Source organism: Protopterus annectens, chromosome 1.part0 (assembly GCF_019279795.1).
Source record: "Protopterus annectens isolate FY-2018-M chromosome 1.part0, PAN1.0, whole genome shotgun sequence".
NCBI classification, from domain to species: domain Eukaryota; kingdom Metazoa; phylum Chordata; order Ceratodontiformes; family Protopteridae; genus Protopterus; species Protopterus annectens.
The window spans coordinates 878,834,144-878,858,816 of NC_056725.1; the positions used below are offsets into that span (position 1 = coordinate 878,834,144).

Consider the following 24,673-nt stretch of genomic DNA (forward strand, 5'->3'; position numbering starts at 1 on the left):
GATTTTTAAAATTAAATCACAATTAAGTCTAAACCATGTAGCAGATTAGCAGATTAACACTATATTACAGTTATATGGTGACATGTGCATCTTTTGTCATAGAAATATATTGTTGATGGAAGAAGACAGAGTTAGGGAATGCTCAAGAGAGACTAACACAACTGTTCAGCTTCAAACTGTGCATTTTACTAACTTGGTAGTTCATATTCCTCTAATCTAAATTCCATTGGTCCCCCTTTTTAGGGTTCAACAACTTTCTGAATTGTAAAAAAGGCAGTTTATGTGTTGGATTTGGCTATATGTGCTTAGCCAGGGCATTTGTCAGAATTCCCTTATTATATTGTATTCATAAATTCAAGGACAGAACCCACATGGTTAGAATTCTGGGAGCATGTCAGACTCCAAACCAGTTACAAGTTAAGCCCCCCACAAGGCCAAGACCACACCTCTCTCATTGGTATATTATATGGAGGTACAGGGCTACAGGGGAAGGATCTGACTGACACTGGCCAAAGATAACTGCAAACTGGGCGCAAACTCGCCTCCCAGCCGCCACAAGCATCCCACAAGCACATCCACAAAAAAAGAGGCCTAGAAACAAACACAGACAACCAATGATAATGCCATAAAAGCAAAAAACATGCCCTTTGGCCTACTCATCCCTCACCAGGCCATAATGTTAATGCATACCCCTTTGGGATGTACTACCAGACACCTGCAGCAACTGGAAAGACCCCCAAAAGTAGCTCACCAAGAGGATCACCAGTCCAGGTTAGGCAGAATCCCTCATGACTCTCTTCAAGAGGAATCTGATGAATGGCCACCCCTGTTTTCTGCAAATAAAGGTCTCCATTAAAGTACATGAAATTATTTGATAACACTAGTTCTAGTAATGTTTCAATCACATAGATGTCCAAATTTCCAGCTCCTTTTAAATGCAGGAACTCCCTAACCCATTGTATTCCAAGTGTTTGTGGAATTACGGTATATAGGTATATCCATAGTTAAGAAGGCAAACTCATTATTATATTCTAAATTATTAATGCCTTCTAAAAATCCCCATGAATCAGAACAAATTTGTGTTTCAGTTCTTAGATAGGGCTTCAATTTGTTGTCTATGTATTTTGCACATGCATATGTAATCGACCCCCTCCCATCTACTATGGGCATGAGAGTTGGATCATTTAAATTTTTATGTATCTTAGGAGACCCAAATAGAGTTGGTATAACTGGTGCTGGCATATTCAAATATTTTAGGATGTCAATAGTAATACTTGCTTCCAAAAAAACAGATCATTTAGAACATTGTGAATTATTTTATATGCTCCATTAAGTTCATTTAAGCTGATATGTTCATAAGTTTCACTTCTTAAAAGTTCAAGCATTTTATTAATACACATATCTTGATTCATAAACACCAACCCTCCTCCCTTCTCCGGTTTCATAGCCCTAATGTGACACAATCTTAACAACTGCAAAAAGTCAAGTTCTTGTGTAAAATTTCTGTGTGTTTTATGTTTATACAGTGATATACTATTTTTGCTGTCAAACATAGCTCTTAAATCCATTTCACAAACACGTTCAAAGAAAGCAAGAGACTCATGGAGGGGTGGGTTAAATAAACTTGAAATCCTAAAACTACTATTCAGTGAAGAATTGGGCCCCATCAAAGCTGTTAGATTAAATTTCCTTACAAACAGTTTAAGGTCCACAATAGTCTTTGCAAGATTAGCCTTTCTATCAGGGACAAAGGTAAGCCCCTTAGCAAAAGCATCCACCATAGTTACATCAATGACCAGAACAGTGTAATTAAATATTTTAAAATCTTGCAAAGAACTCACATGTATCTTCAAACTTTGTTCTTCCCTTGTCATCTTTTGCGATAATTCTAGCGTCTCCGTTGCGTTCCCCGGTTCCTCTTGTTGCTCCTCCACTGGCCTTGTTGGTTCTGCTGGCGTCCTCGAAAATCCTGATTATTTCTCTTGTTACCATCATTCCCTTGGTCATTACCTTGTGTACTTGCTCGTTGCTGGTTGCCATCTCTTATTCTTTCACTTCGGTGCAAAGTTGTTGTTTGCGGTTGGTCGTTTAAATCACCTTCTGTCATTTCAAGCTCCTCCCCATTAGCTCCATTGTCCAATATGTGTTGTCGTTCCCCCTCGGTCAAACTACTGATTGGTTTATTCGCATCAGGGGGTGGGGGGATAAACTATTCCTTTGGAATATTCATTGGTGTCACGGAAATTTTTCTTCTTTTTTATCTCTATTGCTTTATTGATACTAGAATCAATGCTAGTATAAATACGAGCATAGTCATATTTATAGCGTACAAACTCTGGGTTAGTAGTAATATTATGCTCTAAAAATTCGAGTTCGGTTTTTAGTGCATCAATTTGAACTGTACATTGTTTAATTAACAGCTCTAAAAACTGAAATCCATGGCGATCAAAAAACTGAAGTCATAGTGAGCAGGAGATTTATTTATAAGGCCAACTGGATAACGCCATTGGCGCAACCCTTTAGGGACAATACGCTTGGTGATACATTCACGGAAGTATGATACTTCCAGTTGCAATTTTTGACACCTGAACAATTTAGTGTCAAATTCTGTAAGTTGAGTTAATATAGGCAACTCCGTAGAGCTGCTAGCACTACCATTAGAACTTGTTGCAATCATAAAAAAATAGGTAGTTTTTAAATATTCCCCCATAGTAGGCACTGGGTTAGGAGCATTATTAGTCCGTTGTTCATTTAAACTAGGAGTCAGGTCATTGTGCACATTAGCCCCATTAGAAGGTACCATACCTGACTCCATAGCAATTTGTGTACTATTTCCAGGTGAAGAACGGCTCGGCCTAGGATTCAAAGAGCCACTGGAAACATTTGCATATAGAAACATTTGCATATGTCACCAGTCTACAGTCCTGTAGCACTGGCACCTAACTTTTTGGACTGAGATAAATTACTGCAGAAAGGAAAGCATGCACTTTATAACAATATCCATCAGCTTAGTCCGACACGTGATACTTCACATCTGCAATTTTCAATTTTTTTTAAACAGTAATGATTATTCAAAAAGATTAAATTACATTACAGCCACTATGCTGCTGCCTTCATTATATCCCATACTTTCATTTTAATTTCCAAAAATATCACAGTATTTGTGTCCTAGAACACTAAAACTGCATGCTCACCATGCTCAGCCAAACCAAGACAAGTGTCTTCTATTTTTTTTGTTTCTTATGAATGATAATTACATACAGAATGTACAGATTTCCCAGGAATTAAAAAATACTCCAAAAGTAGCTGGTCACTATAAAACAAAGGCTTGACAATCAAGCAAAAAATAGATTCTTGGACAGTCCAAGACTGAAAAGGACCAAGTAAAGTCTTCCTCAACTGTAGCATATACGAGTGCAACTTAAAGCACCATGGGACAGATGTCGAGGTGCAGGCTGCTAGCTAACTTGCAAAGCATTAAAAAGGTCCCACAGCACATTTTTGTGGTTACTTCTCTCTTAAACGTCATCCTAGATGAAGGAAGAAAGAGAAAATGGGGGGCAGAGCTCTTTTAGTTATTTTCTGGTACTTCTCACACAGAGCATTTGGAATGAAAACTGAAACATGAACATACATACTACCTAACATAAGTAAAGACACAAAACTGTCTCAATTAAGCCTCCTTTAATGAGAAGATTTTTTAAATTTTAATCACAATTAAGTCTAAACCATGTAGCAGATTATGAGGAGTTAACACTATATTACAGTTATAGTTTTCACTTGGTGACATTTGCATCTTTTGTCATACAAATATATTGTTGATGGAAGAAGACAGTGGGAATGCTCAAGAGAGACTAACACAACTGTTCAGCTTGCCTAAAGTGAGTAAACAAAGATTACAGAATCACAAAATGCAAAAAAAAAAAAACTTGCTTACCATTACTGTTGCTACATTTTGAGGAAAACTTTTAGTCAATACCGCAAAAGATGATGTCATTGCACCACTAAAGCCAACAGCATCCACTGTTCTTACCACAAAGCACATAGCTATGTATATAGGTCCATCAGGAGCTCTGTCCAACAAACTAGAAAACAGAACAAATATAATGTGTAAGAGTTATGTACATATTTCTGTAAATAAATACTTCACCAATCAATGAATAAAAACATGGCTTATGGTATGGGAATGGACACAACAAAAAGAACATGGGCTCTGTAATTATTTTTATATCTATATAGTTTGATACAAAAAAAATTCAGCCAAACTGTGCTCACTTATAAAATTAATGTGACTTGAGTAAAAAAAAAAGTGCTTTTTGAAGGTACATGCAGAGCAGACTCCAGTACATCTGCTGTTTTACAACAAGTGTTGTCTGTCACTAAAATACTCAACTGGACCATTTGTTAAACTACTCCAGTTAAATTTAGATTTTCATCTCAGCAGGTAGGCCCTTCCACAGTGCTACAACTTGTTCCACACACTACTTCATGTACCAAGTATTACTAGTGCAAACCAGTTGCTCCAGATCCTGTCTTAGAAGTTTATAGTTTTTCAACAGGTACTGCTTTGCAGATCAGAGCTCTCTACCAACTGTAAATCAAGTTAACATATTCAATACTGTGAAGGCTGCCAGTCTAGCCAGATAGAATTTTATAGATAATTCTATAATTTGTAAATATCAATGTAAGACACAGGCTTGTTGTCTTAAATGTGCAGAAATTCTGTTACATGTGGAACTGAAACAAATGTGACAACCACGCACTCTACTGTAAGAAAGCTAAGTTAAGCATTTCTTGACTGTCTTTGATGTTTACAATTCTGCTCCGGCCGGGCTAGATGAAGGCTTCCTGCCTATTGTTTTAAGGCTAAAGTTAATGACCAGAATTGCATGCATAAATGTCCTTTATTGCTCTGGTTTCTGCCTAGGTGTAAAAGAATGTAAATGCAGTTTCTGTCAGCCTGGGAACCCTAGGAAGGCATAAAAGAATGATGTAATTAACTCAGGACAGCAATTTCAATGTAAACAGAGAGAACCAGAGAGATATGAGCATTGTTGTCTTGACCATCCAACTCACAGCACTAGCTTGCTCATATGCAAGTTATCTTAGACTTGTGTTTTCTTTTAGAAATAGTTAGGAACTAGAAAGATTAGACTAAGTGTTTTTCTGTGTGATCTCTGAACTCTTGACTAGCATAGTGTAGTAGAAAGTATTGTCTTGTGGTTTTAATTATTGATTATTAAATATTTTAAAAACTTTCAAGTGTGGCTGTTCTGTGTAGAGATAAGTTAAGCTCTAAGAGTACATTGTATGTATATAAGGATCCTGTACCAAGTCACTCTAATAAGCCTCGACTGTTTAGTCATACTACTAATTGGATAATAATATTGCACAGTAATAACTGGACACTCTTTTAAGGGCCTTTGAGTAGCTGATAAATATTAGCTGGGGGTGGCAGGCGATACTACCGTATAGTCTGGGTAATAGGGGCACAGCTGGAGAACCTGTGCCAGACTTTCCCAGGAGTGTCCGTGTTTTTGTATAAACTCTTATTTCAAAGTGTGTGTGTGTCAGCTACTTGGGCAGGGACATAAAGCACTGGTTGGATAGAGAGGGTGCTGGAGGTTTTAGCTTGCCCAGCTAGGCTGAGATCTGGACCCTATAGCTGTGCCAGTGGAGAGTTTTATTGGGGACCTGGAGAGCAAGGGAGCGATCAGCCCCTGACTGAATGTGATTTTTGTGTGATTTTAAGGGACATTGCACTTTACTGTGTGTATTTGTTATCCTTTCCTCATATATGAGATGCCCTCTCTGGTGTTAGTGGTGAGGATTGAGGCTCCTTGATTGCTGGGCCAGGGCAAGGGCGTCACATTTGGGGTTTGGCAGTGGTTGGGATATCCTCACATTTCTGGTGGCAGTGGTTGGGATATCCTCACATTTGTGTTTGGCAGTGGTGGGATATCCACATCACATATTAATTAGTTGGCAAATACTAATTGGCTTGTAGTGGTGTGGGTAGAGTGAATCCTGCAGCTTGTGTACAGTGAGCTTTGAAGGTATTTTTGTACTCAAACAGCCATGCAGTGAATACTCAGAGTTCAGATCACAATTGTTTTATTTCTTTTGTTAGCTTAGTGAGTTAAAGTGAGCAGGCAGCATGTCAGCAGAGGAGTATGGAAACTGACAAGGAGCCAGCTGGGGGAGATGTGCCAGACTACGGGACTGGTGCATGGAAACCTGACTAAGGCAGACCTGAATGCAGCCTTGATTACAGCTGAATCAGAAAACAGCAACCAGGAGGACAATCAGACTGGCAGTGGAGATATAATACCCTCTGAGAACTGACAGCTCAACCTTTCTGCAGTGGACTTAAAAATCCAGCTGGAGTTAAAGAGACTTGAGTTGGAGGCCAGGCATGTGGAATTAGAAGCAGCTGAGAGAGTGAGGCATCTAGAGAGTGAGGAGAATGAGAAACTGATAGACCTAGAAGCTGAGGAAAAAAAGAGGCAGAGGCAGCATGAGAAGGAGATGCTGACTCTTCACCAGAGTCATGGAAGTAATAACTAGACCCCAGAAGCACAAAAGGTCAGTATATTTCTTCTGCAGTTTAAAGAGGGGGATAATTTTGACAGTTTCATGCATATGTTTGTAACAGTATGAAGTTGACCAAGGGCTCTGGGTACGGTTCCTGACCCCCTTACTTCATGGTAAAACTGTAACTGTATTATTTAAAATGTCTGATGTTGCATGTTTTGATTATACTGCTGTAAAAAATTGTTTATATTAGAGTTTTTTAAGCTAACACCTGAAACGTATAGGAAAAAGTTTTGTGAGCATAGACACAAGGCAGATGAAAGTGTGTGTGAATATGTTGCTGAATTGTACACTTATTTCCATAGGTGGGCGAGTGGATGTCAGGTCACCCCTTCTGAAGGGCTGGCAGACCTTTTGGTGAGGGAACAAGCCCTTAGCACTTTGCCTGAGGACATGAGGATCTGGTTAGCTGATAGACAATGTGCTATTTCAGATGATTTGGGGAAGAAGGGAGCCCTATACCTGACAAGCAGGGCATCCCTGCACAGGGAGGGGACCCCCAGTACTGCTCAAGGATCTAAAGGAACCCATGGTGGGCAGCACAGGCTGCTCCAACATAATTTGCCAGTAGCAGGGGAAGGCACTAGTCCAGGTACACATCCAGGAGCTAGGGTTAAATGTTTTAAATGCAACCAGTGGGGCCATGTGGCATAGAGGTGTCCACAAAGGCAAGGTGGGGAACAAAAGGTGAGGGAGCCAGTAAGTGGGAAAGACAAAATGTCAATAGTAGGTTGTTTTGAGACAACAGGGGTACTAAACTACTATTCTGCAGATGTCCTGAGAGGGAAGGATTTGGATGAGGGAGTACCATGTGCTTATGGAGTTACACGCAGTCAGGCTAGGAGACAAGCATGTGGGTCTGGTAGCCTGGGGGAGACCCAGACAGACTGCATACTTGCAGCCAGAACTGGTGAGGTGGTTACTTCACGGAGAGAGCTACTCTACAGCAGTGAGCCTGAAGGTGAGCCACAGCTGCTTGGGGGTACTGAAGGTCCCTTGGACAGAGTGACTGCAAAGGTAGAGGTGAGTAGTAGTACCCAGGCTGACAGTGAGGCACCACTGCCAGAGGATGCCATACTTCCTGTAGAAGGGGAGGTGGGAAGGGTTACAAGGAGAGAGTTGAGACAGGCTCAGCTCTCAGACCCTACATTGCATGGCCTGAAGCATGTAGCTAGTGAGGCAACTGATTCTCAAGGAAAGGGGGGAATCTGTACACTGGGACAAAGGGTTACTATATAGAGAGTGGACCCCTGAGGGAGGGCTAGAATGTGAGAGAGTACAGCCATTAGTAGTGCCTAGAGCCTACCATCTGGCGCTTCTAGCCATAGCCCATGATATTCCCTTTGCAGGTCATATGGGCATAAAATGTACAAAGAGGCATATTATGCAAAACTTCTATTGGCTTGGAATTTCCAGAGATATAACAAGGTACTGCAGGACCTGTGAGCAGTGCCAAAAGGTAGGCAAGGCAGGAGACAAGGTGAGAGCTCCTTTGATGCCTTTGCCTGTGACTGAGGAGCCATTTCATAGGGTAGCTAGGGATACTGTGGGTCCTCTGAGTACCCCAAGTTCAACAGGGAAAAAGTATATGCTAGTGGTAGTGGATTATGCTACACAATACCCTGAGGCAGTGGCTTTGTCCTCCACTGAGGCAGAGAAGGTGGCAAATGCTTTGTTAGAGACTTTCAGCAGGGCAGGTTTCCCAAAAGAAATAGTGACTGACAGAGGTGCCAATTTCCTGTCAGACCTGCTGGCTTGTCTGTGGAAGTCCTATGGGGTGAAGCACATGAAGACCACCCCCTACCATCCCCAGGCTAATGGTCTTGTTGAGAGGTTAAACTCAACAATCAAGTCCATGCTACGGGCCTTTGCAGATCAGTTTAAGATGGACTGGGACAAATATTTGCCCCATCTGATGTTTTCTTACAGAGAAGTTCCCCAGGAATCCACAGGTTTTTCAGCCTTTGAGTTGTTGTATGGGCATAGGGTGAGGGGACCTCTAGATTTAATTTGAGATGAGTGGGAAGGTGAGTGCATGTGTCACAAGGAGTCTGTTGTGGCATACGTCATAAACCTCAGGACAAGGCTCAGGGAACTCATGGGCTTGGCCCAGGAGAACCTGGCAGAAGCCCAACAACAGAAAAAGGTGTGGTATGACAGGAATGTTTGAGCTAAAGAGTATGCTGTGGGGCAGAAGGTAATGGTTCTCATTCCTGTCAGAAACAATAAGCTGCAAGCAGCTTGGGAGGGTCCCTACAAGGTGGTCAGAAAAGCAAGTGATGTTAACTACATGGTGGAACTGCCAGGCAGAAGACAGGGGCACAAATTGTACCATGTTAACATGATGAAACCTTACCATGATAGGGAAGCCCTTGTGCTGAGCATTTGCAGTGGATTGCAGGAGGAGTCTGAGGGAGATCTTGGGACTGATCTCCTCAGTGAAGCTCGGGCTGACACCTCAGTGGAAGGGGTAGCAATGTCCCAGCAGCTATCTCCTACCCAGGTTCGAGAAATCCGAGCAGTGTTGCAGGAATTTGGGGACATGTTCACTGGAAAACCAGGGTGCACTCACCTGGTGCAGCACCAGGTGGACACAGGACCCCAAAGGCCTATTAGGCAGCCCCCTTATAGAGTGTCTGAGAGAATCAAACAGACTCTGAGGGAGGCGGTACAGGAGATGTTAGAACTAGGGGTGATTCAAGAGTCCAACAGTCCCTGGGCCTCCCCAGTGGTGCTGGTGCCAACCCTTGGGCTATTTTCAAACCCTAGACCCCTTGCACACACTTTTAGGACAATGCAGACATGCATGTGTTCATTCAGTCACCTTCCTGATTGTAATAAATGATATTCCTTGTAAAATATGGCACCACTTGTCAGAGTGTATTTTAAATTTGTAGTTTTGAACACTTTTTCCAGTAAGCACTGAAACAAAATGTACTGTCCATTTTAGAACATTTCAACCTTAAAAGGACACTCAATATCAGTCAATATGCAAAATGTCAATATGCACTGTGGAAGTAAAAGTCATCTGAATAATTCCACATTAATGAGATCTGTAACTAATGAAGAGGTTAAGCCTAGCAAACAACGTTAAATTTCAACTCCTACGTATGGTTGTGGAGCGATCTACGTCTGGCATACAAGGCATCCTTGGATGATGCTCTGATGGACATTTTTGCATATCCACAAAACAAATAGCATCAGAATTACTCAATCCAGAGACTCAAACCTTGCCTGTGACATAATTAGAACTTGGAGGGACAGGTATACATCTCAGGGAATATCCCTTCTCTGAAACAGCCTTCCCTTCCACGTGAAAGAGAGCTGTTCCCTAACTATATTCAATAATAAATTGGACCAGTGGATGGGTTTCACCTACAAATTCAGTGCCTGCTGTGCTTTTTAAGAATAAATTGTCTAGGATGCATTAAAATATGGTAAGCCGGTAATACTGCAATAGGGAATGGATGGCAAACAACAGGCTCATAGTTACTAGGAATCTTATCCAAAGGAGGAAACACTCAGGACTGCAGCACCCACACCCCTTAAAGTACAACACAGAAGCAGCAATCCATCTATATGGTGTGGGAGTAGAATCCACAGCCTTCTGCATCAAAAGCAAGTATACTACCTGTTGTGTTACTAAAACTGCTTTGAAATTCTATAGTAGAAACAATGCTGATTATATATTAAACAAAACACTTGTGCATTGAAAATAGATTTAGCATGAGAAGCAATAAAGTCCTCTTTCCTTGAAGCTCGCAATTCCTTGAAAATGCACTTTGAGTAGTTTGGTAGTTGATGTAAAGAATTCAGGCTCTTGTCTCCTGTAATTCAAATATGGGGTTTAAGCCTTAGCAAATTAACTAACCTGCCACCCCTAACAAGGGCATTTCACACAAGCAAACATGCATGCATGTGCGCGCACACACACACACACACACACGGACACACACGCATGCATGCACACATGCACACACATGCACACATACATGCACACAGTCACGCACACACCCACGCACACACACATGCACACACACACGCACACATGCACGCACACACACTTTGTTAATTTTGCATGCACTTATTAATGGAATGTTTGTTATGACAGAAGCAGACATACAGTACATGCCCAGCAAGCACATCTTTTGTTTAAATTCTGCACATGTATGCAGAAAAGAAGAAGCAAGCAGCAGTAGGTGTGTGCGCCAACACAAGCAAGAATGCACAGATGCACAGGGCATTCTTAAACAGCAAATGCCCTTAAAGAAGGCACATACTTTTTTTTTTTTTTTTACTCCACTCAGCACTCCAAGCCAGTGGGCCCTAGCTGACTGCCTAGGTTGCCTAGTGCTGGATCCACAGCTCTGGACGTCTATACTGATGTACTTAAAATGTGGAAACAAGCTACTTTTAATTGTGAGCAGCATAATACTATTTAGTAACAGCTTATTTAAGAAGGAGAACCAGTCCACATCATTAAAGGCTTTAGAAAAGTTGAGAAATGGCAGTAGTTTGAAGGCCATTGTCCAGATAAACAGTAACATAGCCTGAAAATCTGACAGGGGCAGTTTTAGTACCGTGACTAACTTTAAATATGCTTTCATGATTAGACAATCAAGTTATGAGTGGATAAGAAGCAGTTACTAGTACTACATATTCAAGTAACTTGGCAAGATGGTTTGAGATAATGATAGGCCTAGAGTTTTTAATTTTCTCATTCTGCACTTTCAATTACCTTTGTTTGCTTCCAAATGTGCACTACTTGACTCAACTATACACACCTGTTCATCAGTTCATACTATGCTAATGACCAAAAGGGCTCTTACAAGCCTAGATAAGCTTCCCAAAAGTATCCAATATATTTTTTGTTTGGTTTTGATGCTCTAGAGGTTATTTTTAGAGGTATATTTTTAATGGTTATATGTAACATAGAACATGGCTGGTCAAGCATTTACAAGATGTTTCCATTCATTAGAGGCACTGGTGCCAGACAAGGGATGAATTTCCAATTTACCCATCCACTGATCCAGTTTATTATTGAATATGGTTAGGGAACAGCTCTGTTTCACCTGGAAGGGAAGGCTGTTTCAGAGAAGGGATATTCCCCGATATATATATACCTGTCCCTCCAAGTCCTAATTATGTCACAGGAAAGGTTTGAGTCTCTGGATTGAGTAATTCTGATGCTATTTGTTTTGTGGACATGCAAACATGTCCATCAGAGCAGCATCCAAGGATGCCTTGTATGCCAGACATAGATTGCTCCACAACCATACGTAGGAGTCAGTATAGGGATAGGGCTTTGATGCAACACACTTAGGACATTTTGTTTAAAGCCCTATATTCTTTTTGTGAATTGGGTGAGGGTTCATATCATGGATGAGATGCTTACTTCACAGACACAAGGTACAGGGTTTACTTCTCACCTTTGAAAGGGAGACTGTCTAGGCTTAAAATGGCCCACAAGTAGGTAGCCTAGTACTTATCTATGACCCTGAAAACATCTGTTGTCACATGTGCCTGGTCAGGTAGTGCCAAAAGGGGGGAGTGAACTTGAGGATGGATCTGTAGACGGCTGAATACAATGGAATGATGACTTTCTTGGACCTGGATGCCATACACGTTTATGTAAGTTGAGCAACACAGAATGATTTCCATATTACCTTAGAAACATGTTGGTCAAAAGCCAGGTTACTGCCAGCATATATCCCCTCATCCCTGACTACTGGGTCTACTGTTAGGGATGTGCGGTCAATGAGATAGTTTCCTGGTGTGGTTGACTTTCCAAAGGGTACCATTATGCATTTTTTGGAATTGAGTTTTAAGCCATGGTTCTTACACCACTTATTTGTGTTAGTCCTTCCTGGAGGATGTTGGCATCTTGGGGGGGGGGGGGGTTCTATGACAGCTCCTAGTTTGCAGTCATGAAACTTGATCAGCCAGCAACTCTTAACACTGGCCTTGCCTTCTGATAAGTAGATGCCAAAAAAGAGCAGACTCAGCACAGAACCCTGAGGGACTCCACTAAATGATCAGTCTTTTTGTGGGGGTGAACTCCTCTATCCTAACTGCTTGGGTCCTATCTGAAAGCTATCCAGCATGTAACATGGGTATCAATGCCCAATTCCATGAGTTTGTTTCCAATACCCAAGTGAGGTATTGTGTCAAATGCCTTGGCCAGATCAAGGTAGACAAATGCACTACTGTGCCCTCATCCTTTGTCTTCATGACCTTCTCAAAAGAAGTCTACCAGGCTGAGCAGACATGATCTTCCACTGACAAAACCGAATTCGGTTGGATCCAGTGTTTGAAGATTTCCTCTGTCTTTGCATATAAGATTTATGAGTCTGTAGTTTCCAGGATTTGTAGATTGCCCACCATTGTGCAGAGGGATAACAGTTGCAGTTCTTCATTCTTGAGGCTATTACTCCAGTGGTCCATAGGTCATATTTCATGCTATTTAGGAGGCATACTGGGATATTATGAGTATTCATGGCCTTGGAGAGTGCATTTAAGACCTGCTCCATAATGACAGTCATGGGGGGTATGTTGATGGTATGTCTTGAGGGTTGGCTGGGGGAAAGGAGGGATAAAACTCGAACTGAATTTGTCAACCAGTTGTTTTGCTATATCTTCTTGATCCATGTAGGTGGCTCTGTGTAATATTAGTTTCTGCACATTCTTGTGCACTGCCTTTGAGGTTGCCAGCATAGCTAAATAAAGCCTTCTGGTTTTCCTTGGCCTGGAAGGTTATCCTTATCTCATACTTGATTTTGGTAAACTTGATTGCTGATTATTTTTATTTTGAAGGAGACAGCTTTATAGTCTGACCTTACTATAGAGGAAGTTACACTAAGGGAGGAGATACAGCATTCTACCATATTTGTGAGAACCGGGTCTATTATGTTTGTGCCTCTAGTGGGCATGTGGATTATGTGATCCAGCAACTTGTGTTAAATTCAAGCAATCTTTGGGTTTGCACATTAGGGGTCCTTTATGAATCCCAGTGTATTATGGGTAGTTAAAGTAACCCTTGAATATGCGGGTCTATATTACATTACTGAAGTTTCAAAACTTTGAATCCGATATGTATGGTCAACACCATATAATCAAAGTCCTGAAACACTGAAAATGTAATAAAACACAGCAACCTACAAAAACAAACCATTTAAACGCTCTCCCTGCACCCCCCACTACTTAAATATACAAACTCCGAGATCACACTACAGTGCAGAAAAGGAAAATCTTTCCTTTCCGCGCTGTACGGAGATCTCCGTTAAAAGATTTAGTTTCAAGACTTTGACCATATGGTATCAACCACATCAGATTCGAAGATATGAAACTTCGATCTTCTGATATAGACCCGAACATGCTATTGGGTTGAATGATGATTGGCTCCAATACGTTTGAGATATGGGTTTCCTGGATCACAGAGGTGGACCTGTAGCTTGCACGGATATGGTATGGGGTAGTACCAAACTGACAAACCTTCTGACATAGCAAAACCAATCAAAGGGAATCTAAAGGTGTTACTGCTCAATGCCAGGAGTCTTAAGAGGAAGTTCCACTCCCTCCAAGCTCTCCACATTCTGCAGAATGCAGATATCTTTGCAGTTACCAAGAAATGATTTAAAGCCATTGAGAGCACCCCAGCAGTGCACAGCTACAATGCCTTCCTCACACTTAGGCCAGATACTGCACAGGCAGTGACTAAAGGTGGAGATGTCTCAATATTCATCAAAAACAAGCTCACCTCAAGCCCGGTCAAACATCATGATGCACTTAAGCTTCACCATGTCAAAATTACTACAAGATGATGTTTTAGTTAGAGGCTGAGACACCATAGATTGTGGCAATATGTTTCTTGCTGGGTGTTTTTGTGAGGTGCTCTTGAGGTTGCAGAGGACTTGATGCGTCCAGTTTTTTTTTTTTAAAGTCTTTGTTGTTTTAGCAGCCTCAGTATAAATGGGTCAATGTGACTGGTCTGTACTATGTGATGTGGGTGATGTACACGTGGTACAGACAAACTGTTTGGTTGTGTAAGTGCTCGCAGGTGACAGCCCTGCCTGCAATGACATTATGTAACTACATCTCTCACATACTTTATTCGCATGTTTGAGGAGTAGGTTGTCGTCAGTGGACATGAGGCAATTGCTGCATTACCTCAGGATACCCATGTCTACCAGGCCAGCTGCAGAGATAGCATGGAAGTACACATCCATGGCTTTGGATCCTAGTCACTTATTCTACATGGAAACAGTACAAGGGAGGTTCACAGCTGATTTGCCCGGTTGCTGTAGGACTGAAGATCCTATCAAGACTGCTTAATGTCAAGCTCAAGGGAGTCAGAACACAAAGTAGCCAGTCAGTGCACAGCTAGGGCATTAGAAATTTAGAACAGTAGTAGTACAGGAAAAATTAAAATTCTTGACGTCTGCATCTATACCTGGCACTGTTAAAAACCAGCTGTGCAGATCTAAGCTTCATGCAAATGCAATGCCTTTATAGCAGCTCAGAACAACCAGTAAAACAGTAAAATGGACCCTGGTTTATCAAATAAAACAGTTTAAAATCTAGTGGTAAAATATAGCACTCGATTTAGTGTAAAACATAACAATTAACAAAAATAGTAAATAATGTACATAAATAACAGCAGTAATTAAAAACAACTTGAAAAAAAGTGAAATTTAGTAATGCAAAGTACTTATCGAGTAAAGTATGGCACTAGATTCACTTAGTATTCTCTGCATTCAAAGGCATGATCACAACATGCGTTTTACATCTGAAGAAATGATTAATACTCTGAAATTTGCAGTGTGTACTAAGCAAGTAGGATGGTACAAGACAGAAGATAAAAAGAAGTTTTGTTCTTACCATAACGCTCCATGTGAGTTGTTCATCTCGCCTTTGTTCTTTACATGTGGGTTCAGAGCCGATCCATCGGCTCCGAGTCGGCTGCTTTCCAAGCTCAAGATCTTTGAGTTAGCTCGAGGCACAGTCCCTATCCCATGATGCTCTCCTACCAACCCCAGATCTAGTTTGCTAAACCAGCAATAAAAAACACACTAAGCAACCAATTATAAACAATGTACAAAGTACATAACTATTTACAATAGCTAAACAATAATCTGGTTGGAAAGAAGGACATGAGCAACATCAACCAGACCACCAGTAATACCTGTTCTTCCATAACCTGGAGGGGGAAGGTGGGAGGGAGTGTAAGAACAAAGGCGAGATGAACAACTCACATGGAACGTTATGGTAAGAACATAACTTCTTTATGTGAAGTTGTTCAATCTCGCCGTTTGTTCTTTACAAGTGGTTAGCGTTCCAAGCATCCTAATCCTGGGTGGCTCACGGGAGTATATTTCTGAGAATGGTGGAACCAAAGCAAGCCCTGTCCACTTTGTAATGTGTGATGAATGTATGAGGTTTGGACCACGTAGCAGCTGCACAAATGGTGTCCAAAGCTAGACGGGCTGCATGGGCTAAAGATGTAGAAACAGCCCTGGTAGAATGAGCTTTCACCTCACGTTCTAAAGGTTGTTTAGCTGAAGAATATGCAAGTTTTATACAGTCAGCAATCCATATGGACAATGTAACTTTGGATACCGACAAACCTTTCTTACTGTCTGCATAGGAGATGAATAGTTGATCAGATTTCCTAAATTCTTTTGTTCTGAAGTAAAACCTCAACAGTCTGTGAAAATCAAGCTTATGTAACATGTACTCCATTCTACTAGTATGATGTCTGAAAAAAGTAGGAAGGTCAATAGACTGGCTCAAATTTGCCTCGGAGCAGACCTTAGGAAGAAAGGTAGGATTCGTTCTTAAAGACACGCTGTCAGGGTGAAAGACTAGATATGGGGGCCTGATAGAAAGTGCTTGCAGTTCAGAAACTCTACAAGCCGAAGTAATAGCCACTAGGAAAATTGTCTTCCAAGAGAGGAACTTCAAAGGACAAGATGATGCAGGCTCAAAAGGTGGAAGAATGAGTTGAGATACCACCAAATTCATATTCCAGGGAGTAACAGGATGTCTGATAGGTGGCCTAAGGTGATGAGTCCCTTTCAAAAAGGCTTTACATAATCTGTGTGACATAATGTTTGAGCCACTGCATCCCACATGGAAGTTAGATATGGCAGCTAATGGAACCCTTATCGTAGAAGCTGCAGTACCATCGTGAAAGTGCGAAGTCAAGAATTCCAGAATACTATGAATATGGGCAACATAGGGATCAACACCATGCTGAGAAGCCCAATGAGCAAATCGCCTCCATTTGCTATTATAAAGTTTCCTGGTGGAGACTATGTGAGAGGAAACTAAAACATGTTGAACTGCTGGATACAAATCATGTGACCTGGCTAGGTTGGGAAGTGGAGCAGCCAAGCTGTCAGTTTGAGGCAGACAAGAGAGGGGTGAAGAACTCCCGATGAACGAGTCAGAAGGTCTGGCACTGGGTCCAGAACCCGAGGTTCTTCCACTTGGTATTGCTGTAGGAAGGGGAACCATATCTGCTAAGGCCAAAATGGGGCTATTAGAATAACAGTCCTTCCCAGGCTTTTGGCTTTCTGTAAGAATCTGGGAATCAGAGAATTTGGAGGGAAGGCATATGGGAGACCTGAGGGCTAATCGTGTACAAGTGAATCCCTTGGGCTGTCCCACGGTGGGGGGTACAGGGCGAAATAGCTTCTGCATTTTGCATTCAACGGGGATGCAAAAAGGTCACACCCCATCTGCGGAATATCCTTTCCGCCAATGGTTCTTTGAGGGACCACTCATGGGGCAACAGAATGGCTCTGCTCAGTTTGTCCGCTATCACGTTGGATGACCCGGGTATGTGCATTGCTATCAGAAAGCGCTCGGTGGATACAACCCACTGCCAAAGTCTTAGGGCCTCTCGGCATAAGGAGTAAAACTTGGTTCCCCCTTGCTTGTTAATGTACCAGACTACCGACATGTTGTCTATCTGTATTGCAATCGTCTCTTGAGGTAGAGAGTTGTGGAGGTGTTGCAACACTAGAAACATTGCTCTCAACTCTAAGACATTGATGTGCAAATGAGATTCCATGTCTGACCAAGTGCCTTGGACAGTTCTTCCCTGAAATAGCCCCCCCCCCACCCTATTAGGGAAGCATCCGTGGTCACTGTGGCTGTGGGAAGGGGAAGTATAAATGGGCGACCTACAGTAACTTGGTAGCTGTTCAACCACCAAAGAAGGTCCTTTTTGCAAGCATTTATCAGAATAATCTTGTGTGACACTGGAAGCTGTTGATAAGACCACTGTGTGAATAGTAGCCATTGGAGTATCCTCATGTGCATTCGTCCCAGAGGAACCGCTATAAGTGTAACTGCCATGGTGCCTAGCAGCTTCAGGACCTGGAATGCCGGAACTCTCCTTTACATTAACAACTGGGACACTTGACTTCACAAAGATATTACTCTTTCTAGAGGCAATCTTACCAGGGAGATCGTGGTGTCTAGATCTGCTCCTATAAAGGAAATATGCTGCGATGGCAATAAAGCAGATTTTTCAAAATTTAAGGTTATGCCCAAACTGGAACACAGGTTGATAGTGTAATCTCTGGTGCAAATTAGTTGATGCCTGGTGGTGGCAGTGAGGAGCCAGTCATCGAGATATGGAAACACCCAGAATCCTAAACGTCTCTGGTGAGCCGTGACCATTGCCATACATTTGGTGAACACTCTGGGGGCTGTGGTGAGACCAAAGGGCAGAGCTCGGAATTGGTAGTGACTGGCTCCCAGCCGGAAACGCAACTGATCTCTGGATGGCCTGGCCATTTTGATGTGGTAGTACGCGTCCTTGAGATCTATAGAGCACATCAAATCACCCGTTTCGAGAAACGGAAGTATCGATTGAAGCGTGAACATCTGGAACTTTTCCTTTTTGACAAAGTTTAGTTTGCTGAGGTCTAAAATGGGCCTCCAGTCCCCTGTTTTCTTCGGAACTAAAAAAACCTAGAGTAAGTTCCGGATCCTATCTGGTCTGCCGGGACTGGCTGGATGACTTTTTTTTTCTAGCAGCCTTTGAATTTCTATGGTTGCTAGATTCCACAGACTGGGTAAAACATCTGGGATTCTTGTACAAATGAAAGGGGATTCTGAAAAGGGAATGATGTAACCTCTGGTAATTATGCTTTTTACCCAAGAATCTGATGTAATTCCTAGCCAGGCATCTGGGTATAAAGCTAAGTGACCCCCAACTGCCTCCACAGCAGGACAATCGGGCCTCCTCTCAGGAGCGCTGATAAGGCTTGCCAAGGAACTGCTCCCTGTCACCCTGGTTCTGCAGAACCCCTCTGCTGCCTGGGCGGTGTCTACCATTATAGCCCCCTCCTCTGCCCCTGGAGGGGGGTTCACTATGTGTGATCTGGAAAGCTCCTTGGGACTTTCGGAACCACATTTTTCCACCTTTCTGCCCTTTTGCGTATGGTCTAATGAGGGTGGAAAAATGGACTCCTAAGGCAGATAGAGTCTTTCCTTCCTGCTCACACCTAGTGAGTCTCTCCTTGACTTTAGGCCCAAACAAGGAAGAGCCATCAAATGGGGCATTCACAAAGGAAGACTTGAAGGCTTCCGCAAAGGAGCATAAGCGCATCCAGGATTGTCTCCGCAGAGCTATCGCTGAACCTGCTGCCCAGCTCGATCCACCGGCTGCATAAGAAATAAGCCGCATGGATGAGTTCACAATAGAATTAAGGGTGTTAAGCTGTGCCGTTACTTTGTCTGAAATAGCATCATCTGTTTTGCTCTGTAGTGTATCTCCAAGCTCTTTGAGGAGATCTCGTTGAATACGAGTAAAGTGGGTGAAATAGCTGAGCAATCTCATTGCAAATGTTGCAGAACTAAAGATGCATTTCCCATATCTGTCCATATTCCTAGAGTCCTTATTAGGAGGATGAACAGAAAAAGAGGTTTCTGACATCTCTTTCTTGGTGGCCGCCGCCACCACCATGGCATCAACGGGGACTCCCTTCGTAAGAAAAGACCTGTCTTGAGGGGAGGTGATAAATTTGTTGGGCCTCCGAGGGACAGGTTCCATGGAATCGGGAGACTCCCACACCCTTCGAGCGACCAAGTCCATTAATTCATCAAAGGGCGGAGTAACCCAGGAGGTGGAAGGTTGAGACCCAAAGGCCTTCAGGAGCACAGACTCATCCTCAGTAGGGGTAAGGGACTGCCAGTCACCCCTCTCCCTTAATATTTCCAGGATGTATGCAAATGAGACATCCTCAGAGGAGGACCGTGGGGACCCTTCTGATTCCTCTAAGTCGGTGTCTGATGTTAAGGATTCCTGAGGGGAATCTAAATGCCTCCTCTTGCACAGTCTTTTTTGGAAACTTCATCAGTGGGGGCATCTGGTGAAGTCTCAGTCAAGCAGGGGTCACCCAATGGGATTACCTGAGGCTCTGGGTCTCGATGGTTGGTGGGAACCTGTGGTGTAGGGACAGAACGCGGCCCTTTAGGGGAGGAAGAGGAAAGATCTGAAGAGGTAAGGGTCTTAGCAGACATGACCCTCCTCATGGCACCGAAGGCACCGGTTTCTCGACCCAAGGAGACCGCCGGTTCCGAAGAAGATGACAACCTCCCAGGGGCCGAGATCACAGGCTCCGAACCAGAGGACGGAACTGAACTTATCTGTGCCGATGCCCCAAGAGGGAGAGTCGGAACCGAAACGTCGGTTCGACTCTCTCCCCCAGAACCAGCAAGAGAGTGCCAGCTCCGAGACTCTTCGATTGGAACTGAAGAAGTCAAAGTCAATGGAGACGAGGGCACTGGAACAGGCCTTGGCTCCAAGGGTTCCACCACTATCGGATCCCTCTCTTTCCGGCTCCGAACACTCAACTGGCCTCAGAGGAGGAGCAGAAATTGTAGCAGGGGGTGTCGTAGGCTTTGAAGCCAACTGGGTCAAAGCTGAAAGCAATTTGGCCAGGGCCGGGTTTACCAAAAGTCTCTGCACCACACTGTCCACATCGATATCAGAAAGGGTACCGGAAGAACAGGTCGAAGGAGCCGAAGAAGCCACCGACTTAAGGATCGGGGACTTTAAAATCTCCGACACCGGCTCCAACACAATGACTTGGCTCCGAGGTAAGATCTTGGTGCACAGTTCCGAAGGCTGTGGAGCCGGCGACCAAGTCTTCCCAGAGGTGCTCGGAACAGAAGACTTATGCTCCGATGACACCTTAGAAGACTTCGACCCCTTTGAGGACTTGGAGGTCTGGTCAGTCTTGTCTAAATCTTCTTGGAAATCTGGCTTCAACAGCCCTCTATCGACCAATTTCCTTTGCCTCTCTAATAAAACCCTGCCACTGAAGGAATGGCAGATAGAGCAATCTTCTTGTAAATGTAGTGGACCCAAGCAGTACACACAAGAAACATGATTATCAGTGATGGACATCTTTTGTCCACAGTCACATCTTTTAAAACCAGATTTTTGTTTCACCGACATTATAGCAATTATAACAAATATCAGATCCCCGATAACAATCAAAAAATTTAAGCCACAGACTCATGGAAAGTTCAGATCCCTGAACTGTAATGACTATACGAAGAAAGTTACACAAAAAGTTCAAATACACCAATTCTAAGGGGATAGGGAATTAAATTTGACAGAGCCCTGTCAAGAAAAAGTAACTCAAGAAAGGCAAAAGGCCTAGGAGCAACCGCTCTGAATTAGAAGACAAAATATAACTTCCAATCCACTCACTAATCAACTAAAAGAAATATGAGAAATGTCACTCAATCCACTAACTAATTATAGTTCAATAAGAAATTTTTAAATTCTAATTATAGTAAAGAAGGTTACTGGCCCGAGCTTCCTCCGAAGATCGTGCGATCCATTGCAGCGGCAAACTAGATCTGGGGTTGGTAGGAGAGCATCATGGGATAGTGACTGTGCCTCGAGCTAACTCAAAGATCTTGAGCTTGGAAAGCAGCCAACTCGAAGCCGATGGATCGGCTCTGAACCCACGTGTAAAGAACAAACGGCGAGATGAACAACAGCTTCACATCTCAAGTTTTAATACTATAAGGTGAGGGCCTTGCCAGTTGCTCTCTTAGTGTCCAGTAGAATGAGTACTTGAGATGAGACTGGGAGAAGAGTCCAAAGTCATATTTTTAGTAGGAGTTGGCAGCAGAAATAACAGGGATGGGTGGATAGGTGGAAAAAAATCAGTGCAGTTAGATAACAGTCTAGGCACACGTCAGCTAAAAACAAAAAAAATACAGCCAAATACTTGTAGCTAAATAAGAAATACTATTTCTCAGCTCCCCCCCCCCCCCCCCCCAATTAGTTAGACTGGATTCCTTTTCAGTCAGTGAATGGGAAAAGGAATGATTTTCTAAATGAGCACTTTTAAAACTCCAAGAAAAAAGTGAGGTAAAACAACATTAAAAATAAACTGTAATGAAACTGCAAAAAATAAAAAATGCAACTATCTAAATCTTAAGTGAATAAATCCAATCCAAAATCAAATGCAGTTTGACAAGAGTATAGGATCATAGGACATTACTAGTCTTTCAAACTGGAGGTCATTTTAAGCCTAACCATTTCATTCCAATGTAATAACATAAAAATGCTAGGCAGTACCCAAGATTGCATTTAGTGATGACTGCCCACATCCAGGAAGAATTTATGGTGCCCCCTCTACTCAACCAGGTTCCTCTTGAACAGTGTCATAGAGGTGCTCTGTTTAACATGAACTGGTAACCTGTTCCAAAGACGCGGCAGTTGCTGAGATAAATCTGTCCCTCCAGCATGTAGTATTTAAGTCACAGGGCATATTTTGGTCCCTGGAACAGGTAGTCCTAGTCCCATTTGATTTATGGATATGCAGCAAATTCATTAGGTTTGGGTCTTGAATTGCTCTGTAGGCCAGGCACAAGTCTCCCCTAAGAAGTCTATACAATAAGCAGTATAGTGACAGGGACTTTAGTCAGTCTGTGTAAGGCACATGCTGTAGCCCCTTGATCTTCTTCGTTAGAAACCTCTGAGATCTCTCAAATTGCTGTAGGTGCTTAGTACAGCACATGCCAAACAGGGTGTTATACACAATTAAGTGCCGAATATAGGGGGCTTATAACTTCTTTTGCTCTCAAGTCAATGCCTTTACTAATCAAGTGTGCTACATAGAAAGCTTTCCTTATTACAGTAGACAAATGGTAGTCAAAGTTAAGGTCATAGTTAACATGTGATCCCAGGTCCCTTACCACTTCATGGGTACTTAGCTTACTCAGCTGTGGAGGAGTAAAGTTATAATGGGGTAGCAATACATACAGTGCAAGTTTTCCTAAATTTATGGGTGGGGAAGGCTATCAAAGATGAAGCATATTATTATTTTCCCAAGGTGATTCCTGACTAATGTGAGTGACAGAGATACAGACTTAAATTAAAAACAACCTGCAGTGTTTCCATTTGCAGAATATGTCTCTTTTGTTTTATTGGATCTTTGAGAAATGAAGTCCTATAACAAGGCTGTGACAAAAGGAGATACTGCCAGCCTAGCTAGCTGGAATTTTGTAAATAATTATATGTCATTTGTGAATATCAACATGATTTATATAGAAGTGTGACAACAAAGAGAGATACTGCCAGCACAACTGTCTGGAATTTTGTAAATGGTTAGGTGTCATTTGTGAATGTCAACATGCTTTTTGTAAGATTCTTATATTACAAAGTATTAGAGCTGTAGGTCATGTATACATCAAACTAGGTTTGTACAGACATGTGTGTTGAAAAGATATTTTATAAAGCACTGAGCTTAAAGATGTATCCACAGTGTGCCCTTCTGGAAAGGAACAGAAGTATACATGCACTATTGTAACTGTTTAAATATATATTTTAAAAGTGGAAACTGGAACACAGGAGGTTAACTTCAGTCTAGCAAAACTTCAGAAAAATAGCTGGAATTAAATTACTTTATGGCAGGTACAGACACAATTTCTGTGCTGAGAATGTTCTGTATTGTCTTGGAAGTGTTTTATTGTTTTATGATTTCCAGCATTAGCCAAAGATCTGAGGAAAAGCTCATGTCTATGTATTTTTACAGGTAGATGCTAAATGCTACCAGCTGCCATCAATGGCTGTTTTGGGTCTGGGGAATAGAAGTCAGATGACAAGAAATTATGTCATTCTGCAAGCTAGCCCAGCAGTAATATTTGAGATATTAATTTGAGAAAACTCTGAGAGAGACGGCATTCGGTTGTCCATCTTGGACCTGACAAGAAGACCCATTCACCACACATTTGCCTTGCTCTGTAAGCAAGTGAATTAGGGTATAGTAATTCTCTTAGATTTAGTCAGGAATGTACTGTAGCATAGTTTAGATGTTTTTCTTCATTTATTTCAGACTGTCCTGCAATGTTTTAAACATTTCCTGTGATTTTGAACTCTGATGTCACTGTACATACATATTTAGTATTGTCTTGTTAGTTGTTTTATTATTTATTATTAAATGTATTAAAGCATATTTAAACATTTCATTGTGGCTGATCTGCACAGAGATAGTTACGTTCTGAGACTACTTGCATATTTATTTGGCGACACTGTGTAGGCCACTCCTAATAGCTTTGCTCTTGGTCAAACTACCCTTTGCATTAATAGTACCATTACACAGTAACATTGGATACCCTTTGTTAAGGGCCTTAAAGTAGCTGATAAGAAGCTGACTGGTGGCAGTGATAACTACCTTATAGTCTGGGCAAAAGAGTGCATAGCTAGTAAACCTATGTCAGGCATTCCCAGGTGTGTGTGTGTGTGTGTGTGTGTGTGTGTGTGTGTGTGTGTGTGTGTGTGTGTGTGTGTGTGTGTGTGTGTGTGTGTGTGTGTAAATCAAACCTCAAAGAGTGTGTGTCAGCTACTTGGGCAGGGACACAAAGCACTGGTTGGACAGAGAGAGTGCTGGAGGTCTTGGCTTGGCCACTCAGCTGAGATCTCAAATCTATATCTGTGCCAGTGGAGACTCTTATTGGGGATCTGGAGGAAGAGGGAGAAACCAGCCCTAGACTGACTGTGGTCTCTGTGCTCTTAAGGGAAACTGCACTTGATGCAGAG

The 24,673-nt window shown here is 42.3% G+C and overlaps 1 protein-coding gene across 3 annotated transcripts in view; it reads right to left on the reverse strand.

Annotated features, from left to right (window-relative positions):
* The window catches only part of SLC18B1 (solute carrier family 18 member B1), a 1,776,356-nt gene that overhangs the window by 1,356,879 nt on the left and 394,804 nt on the right, over window positions 1–24,673 (reverse strand). For all 3 annotated transcript variants that reach the window (XM_044063787.1, XM_044063796.1, XM_044063806.1), the window contains exon 5: window positions 3,938–4,085. In XM_044063787.1, coding sequence (XP_043919722.1) covers window positions 3,938–4,085 — 148 coding nt within the window. The remainder of the gene's footprint in view (window positions 1–3,937; window positions 4,086–24,673) is intronic.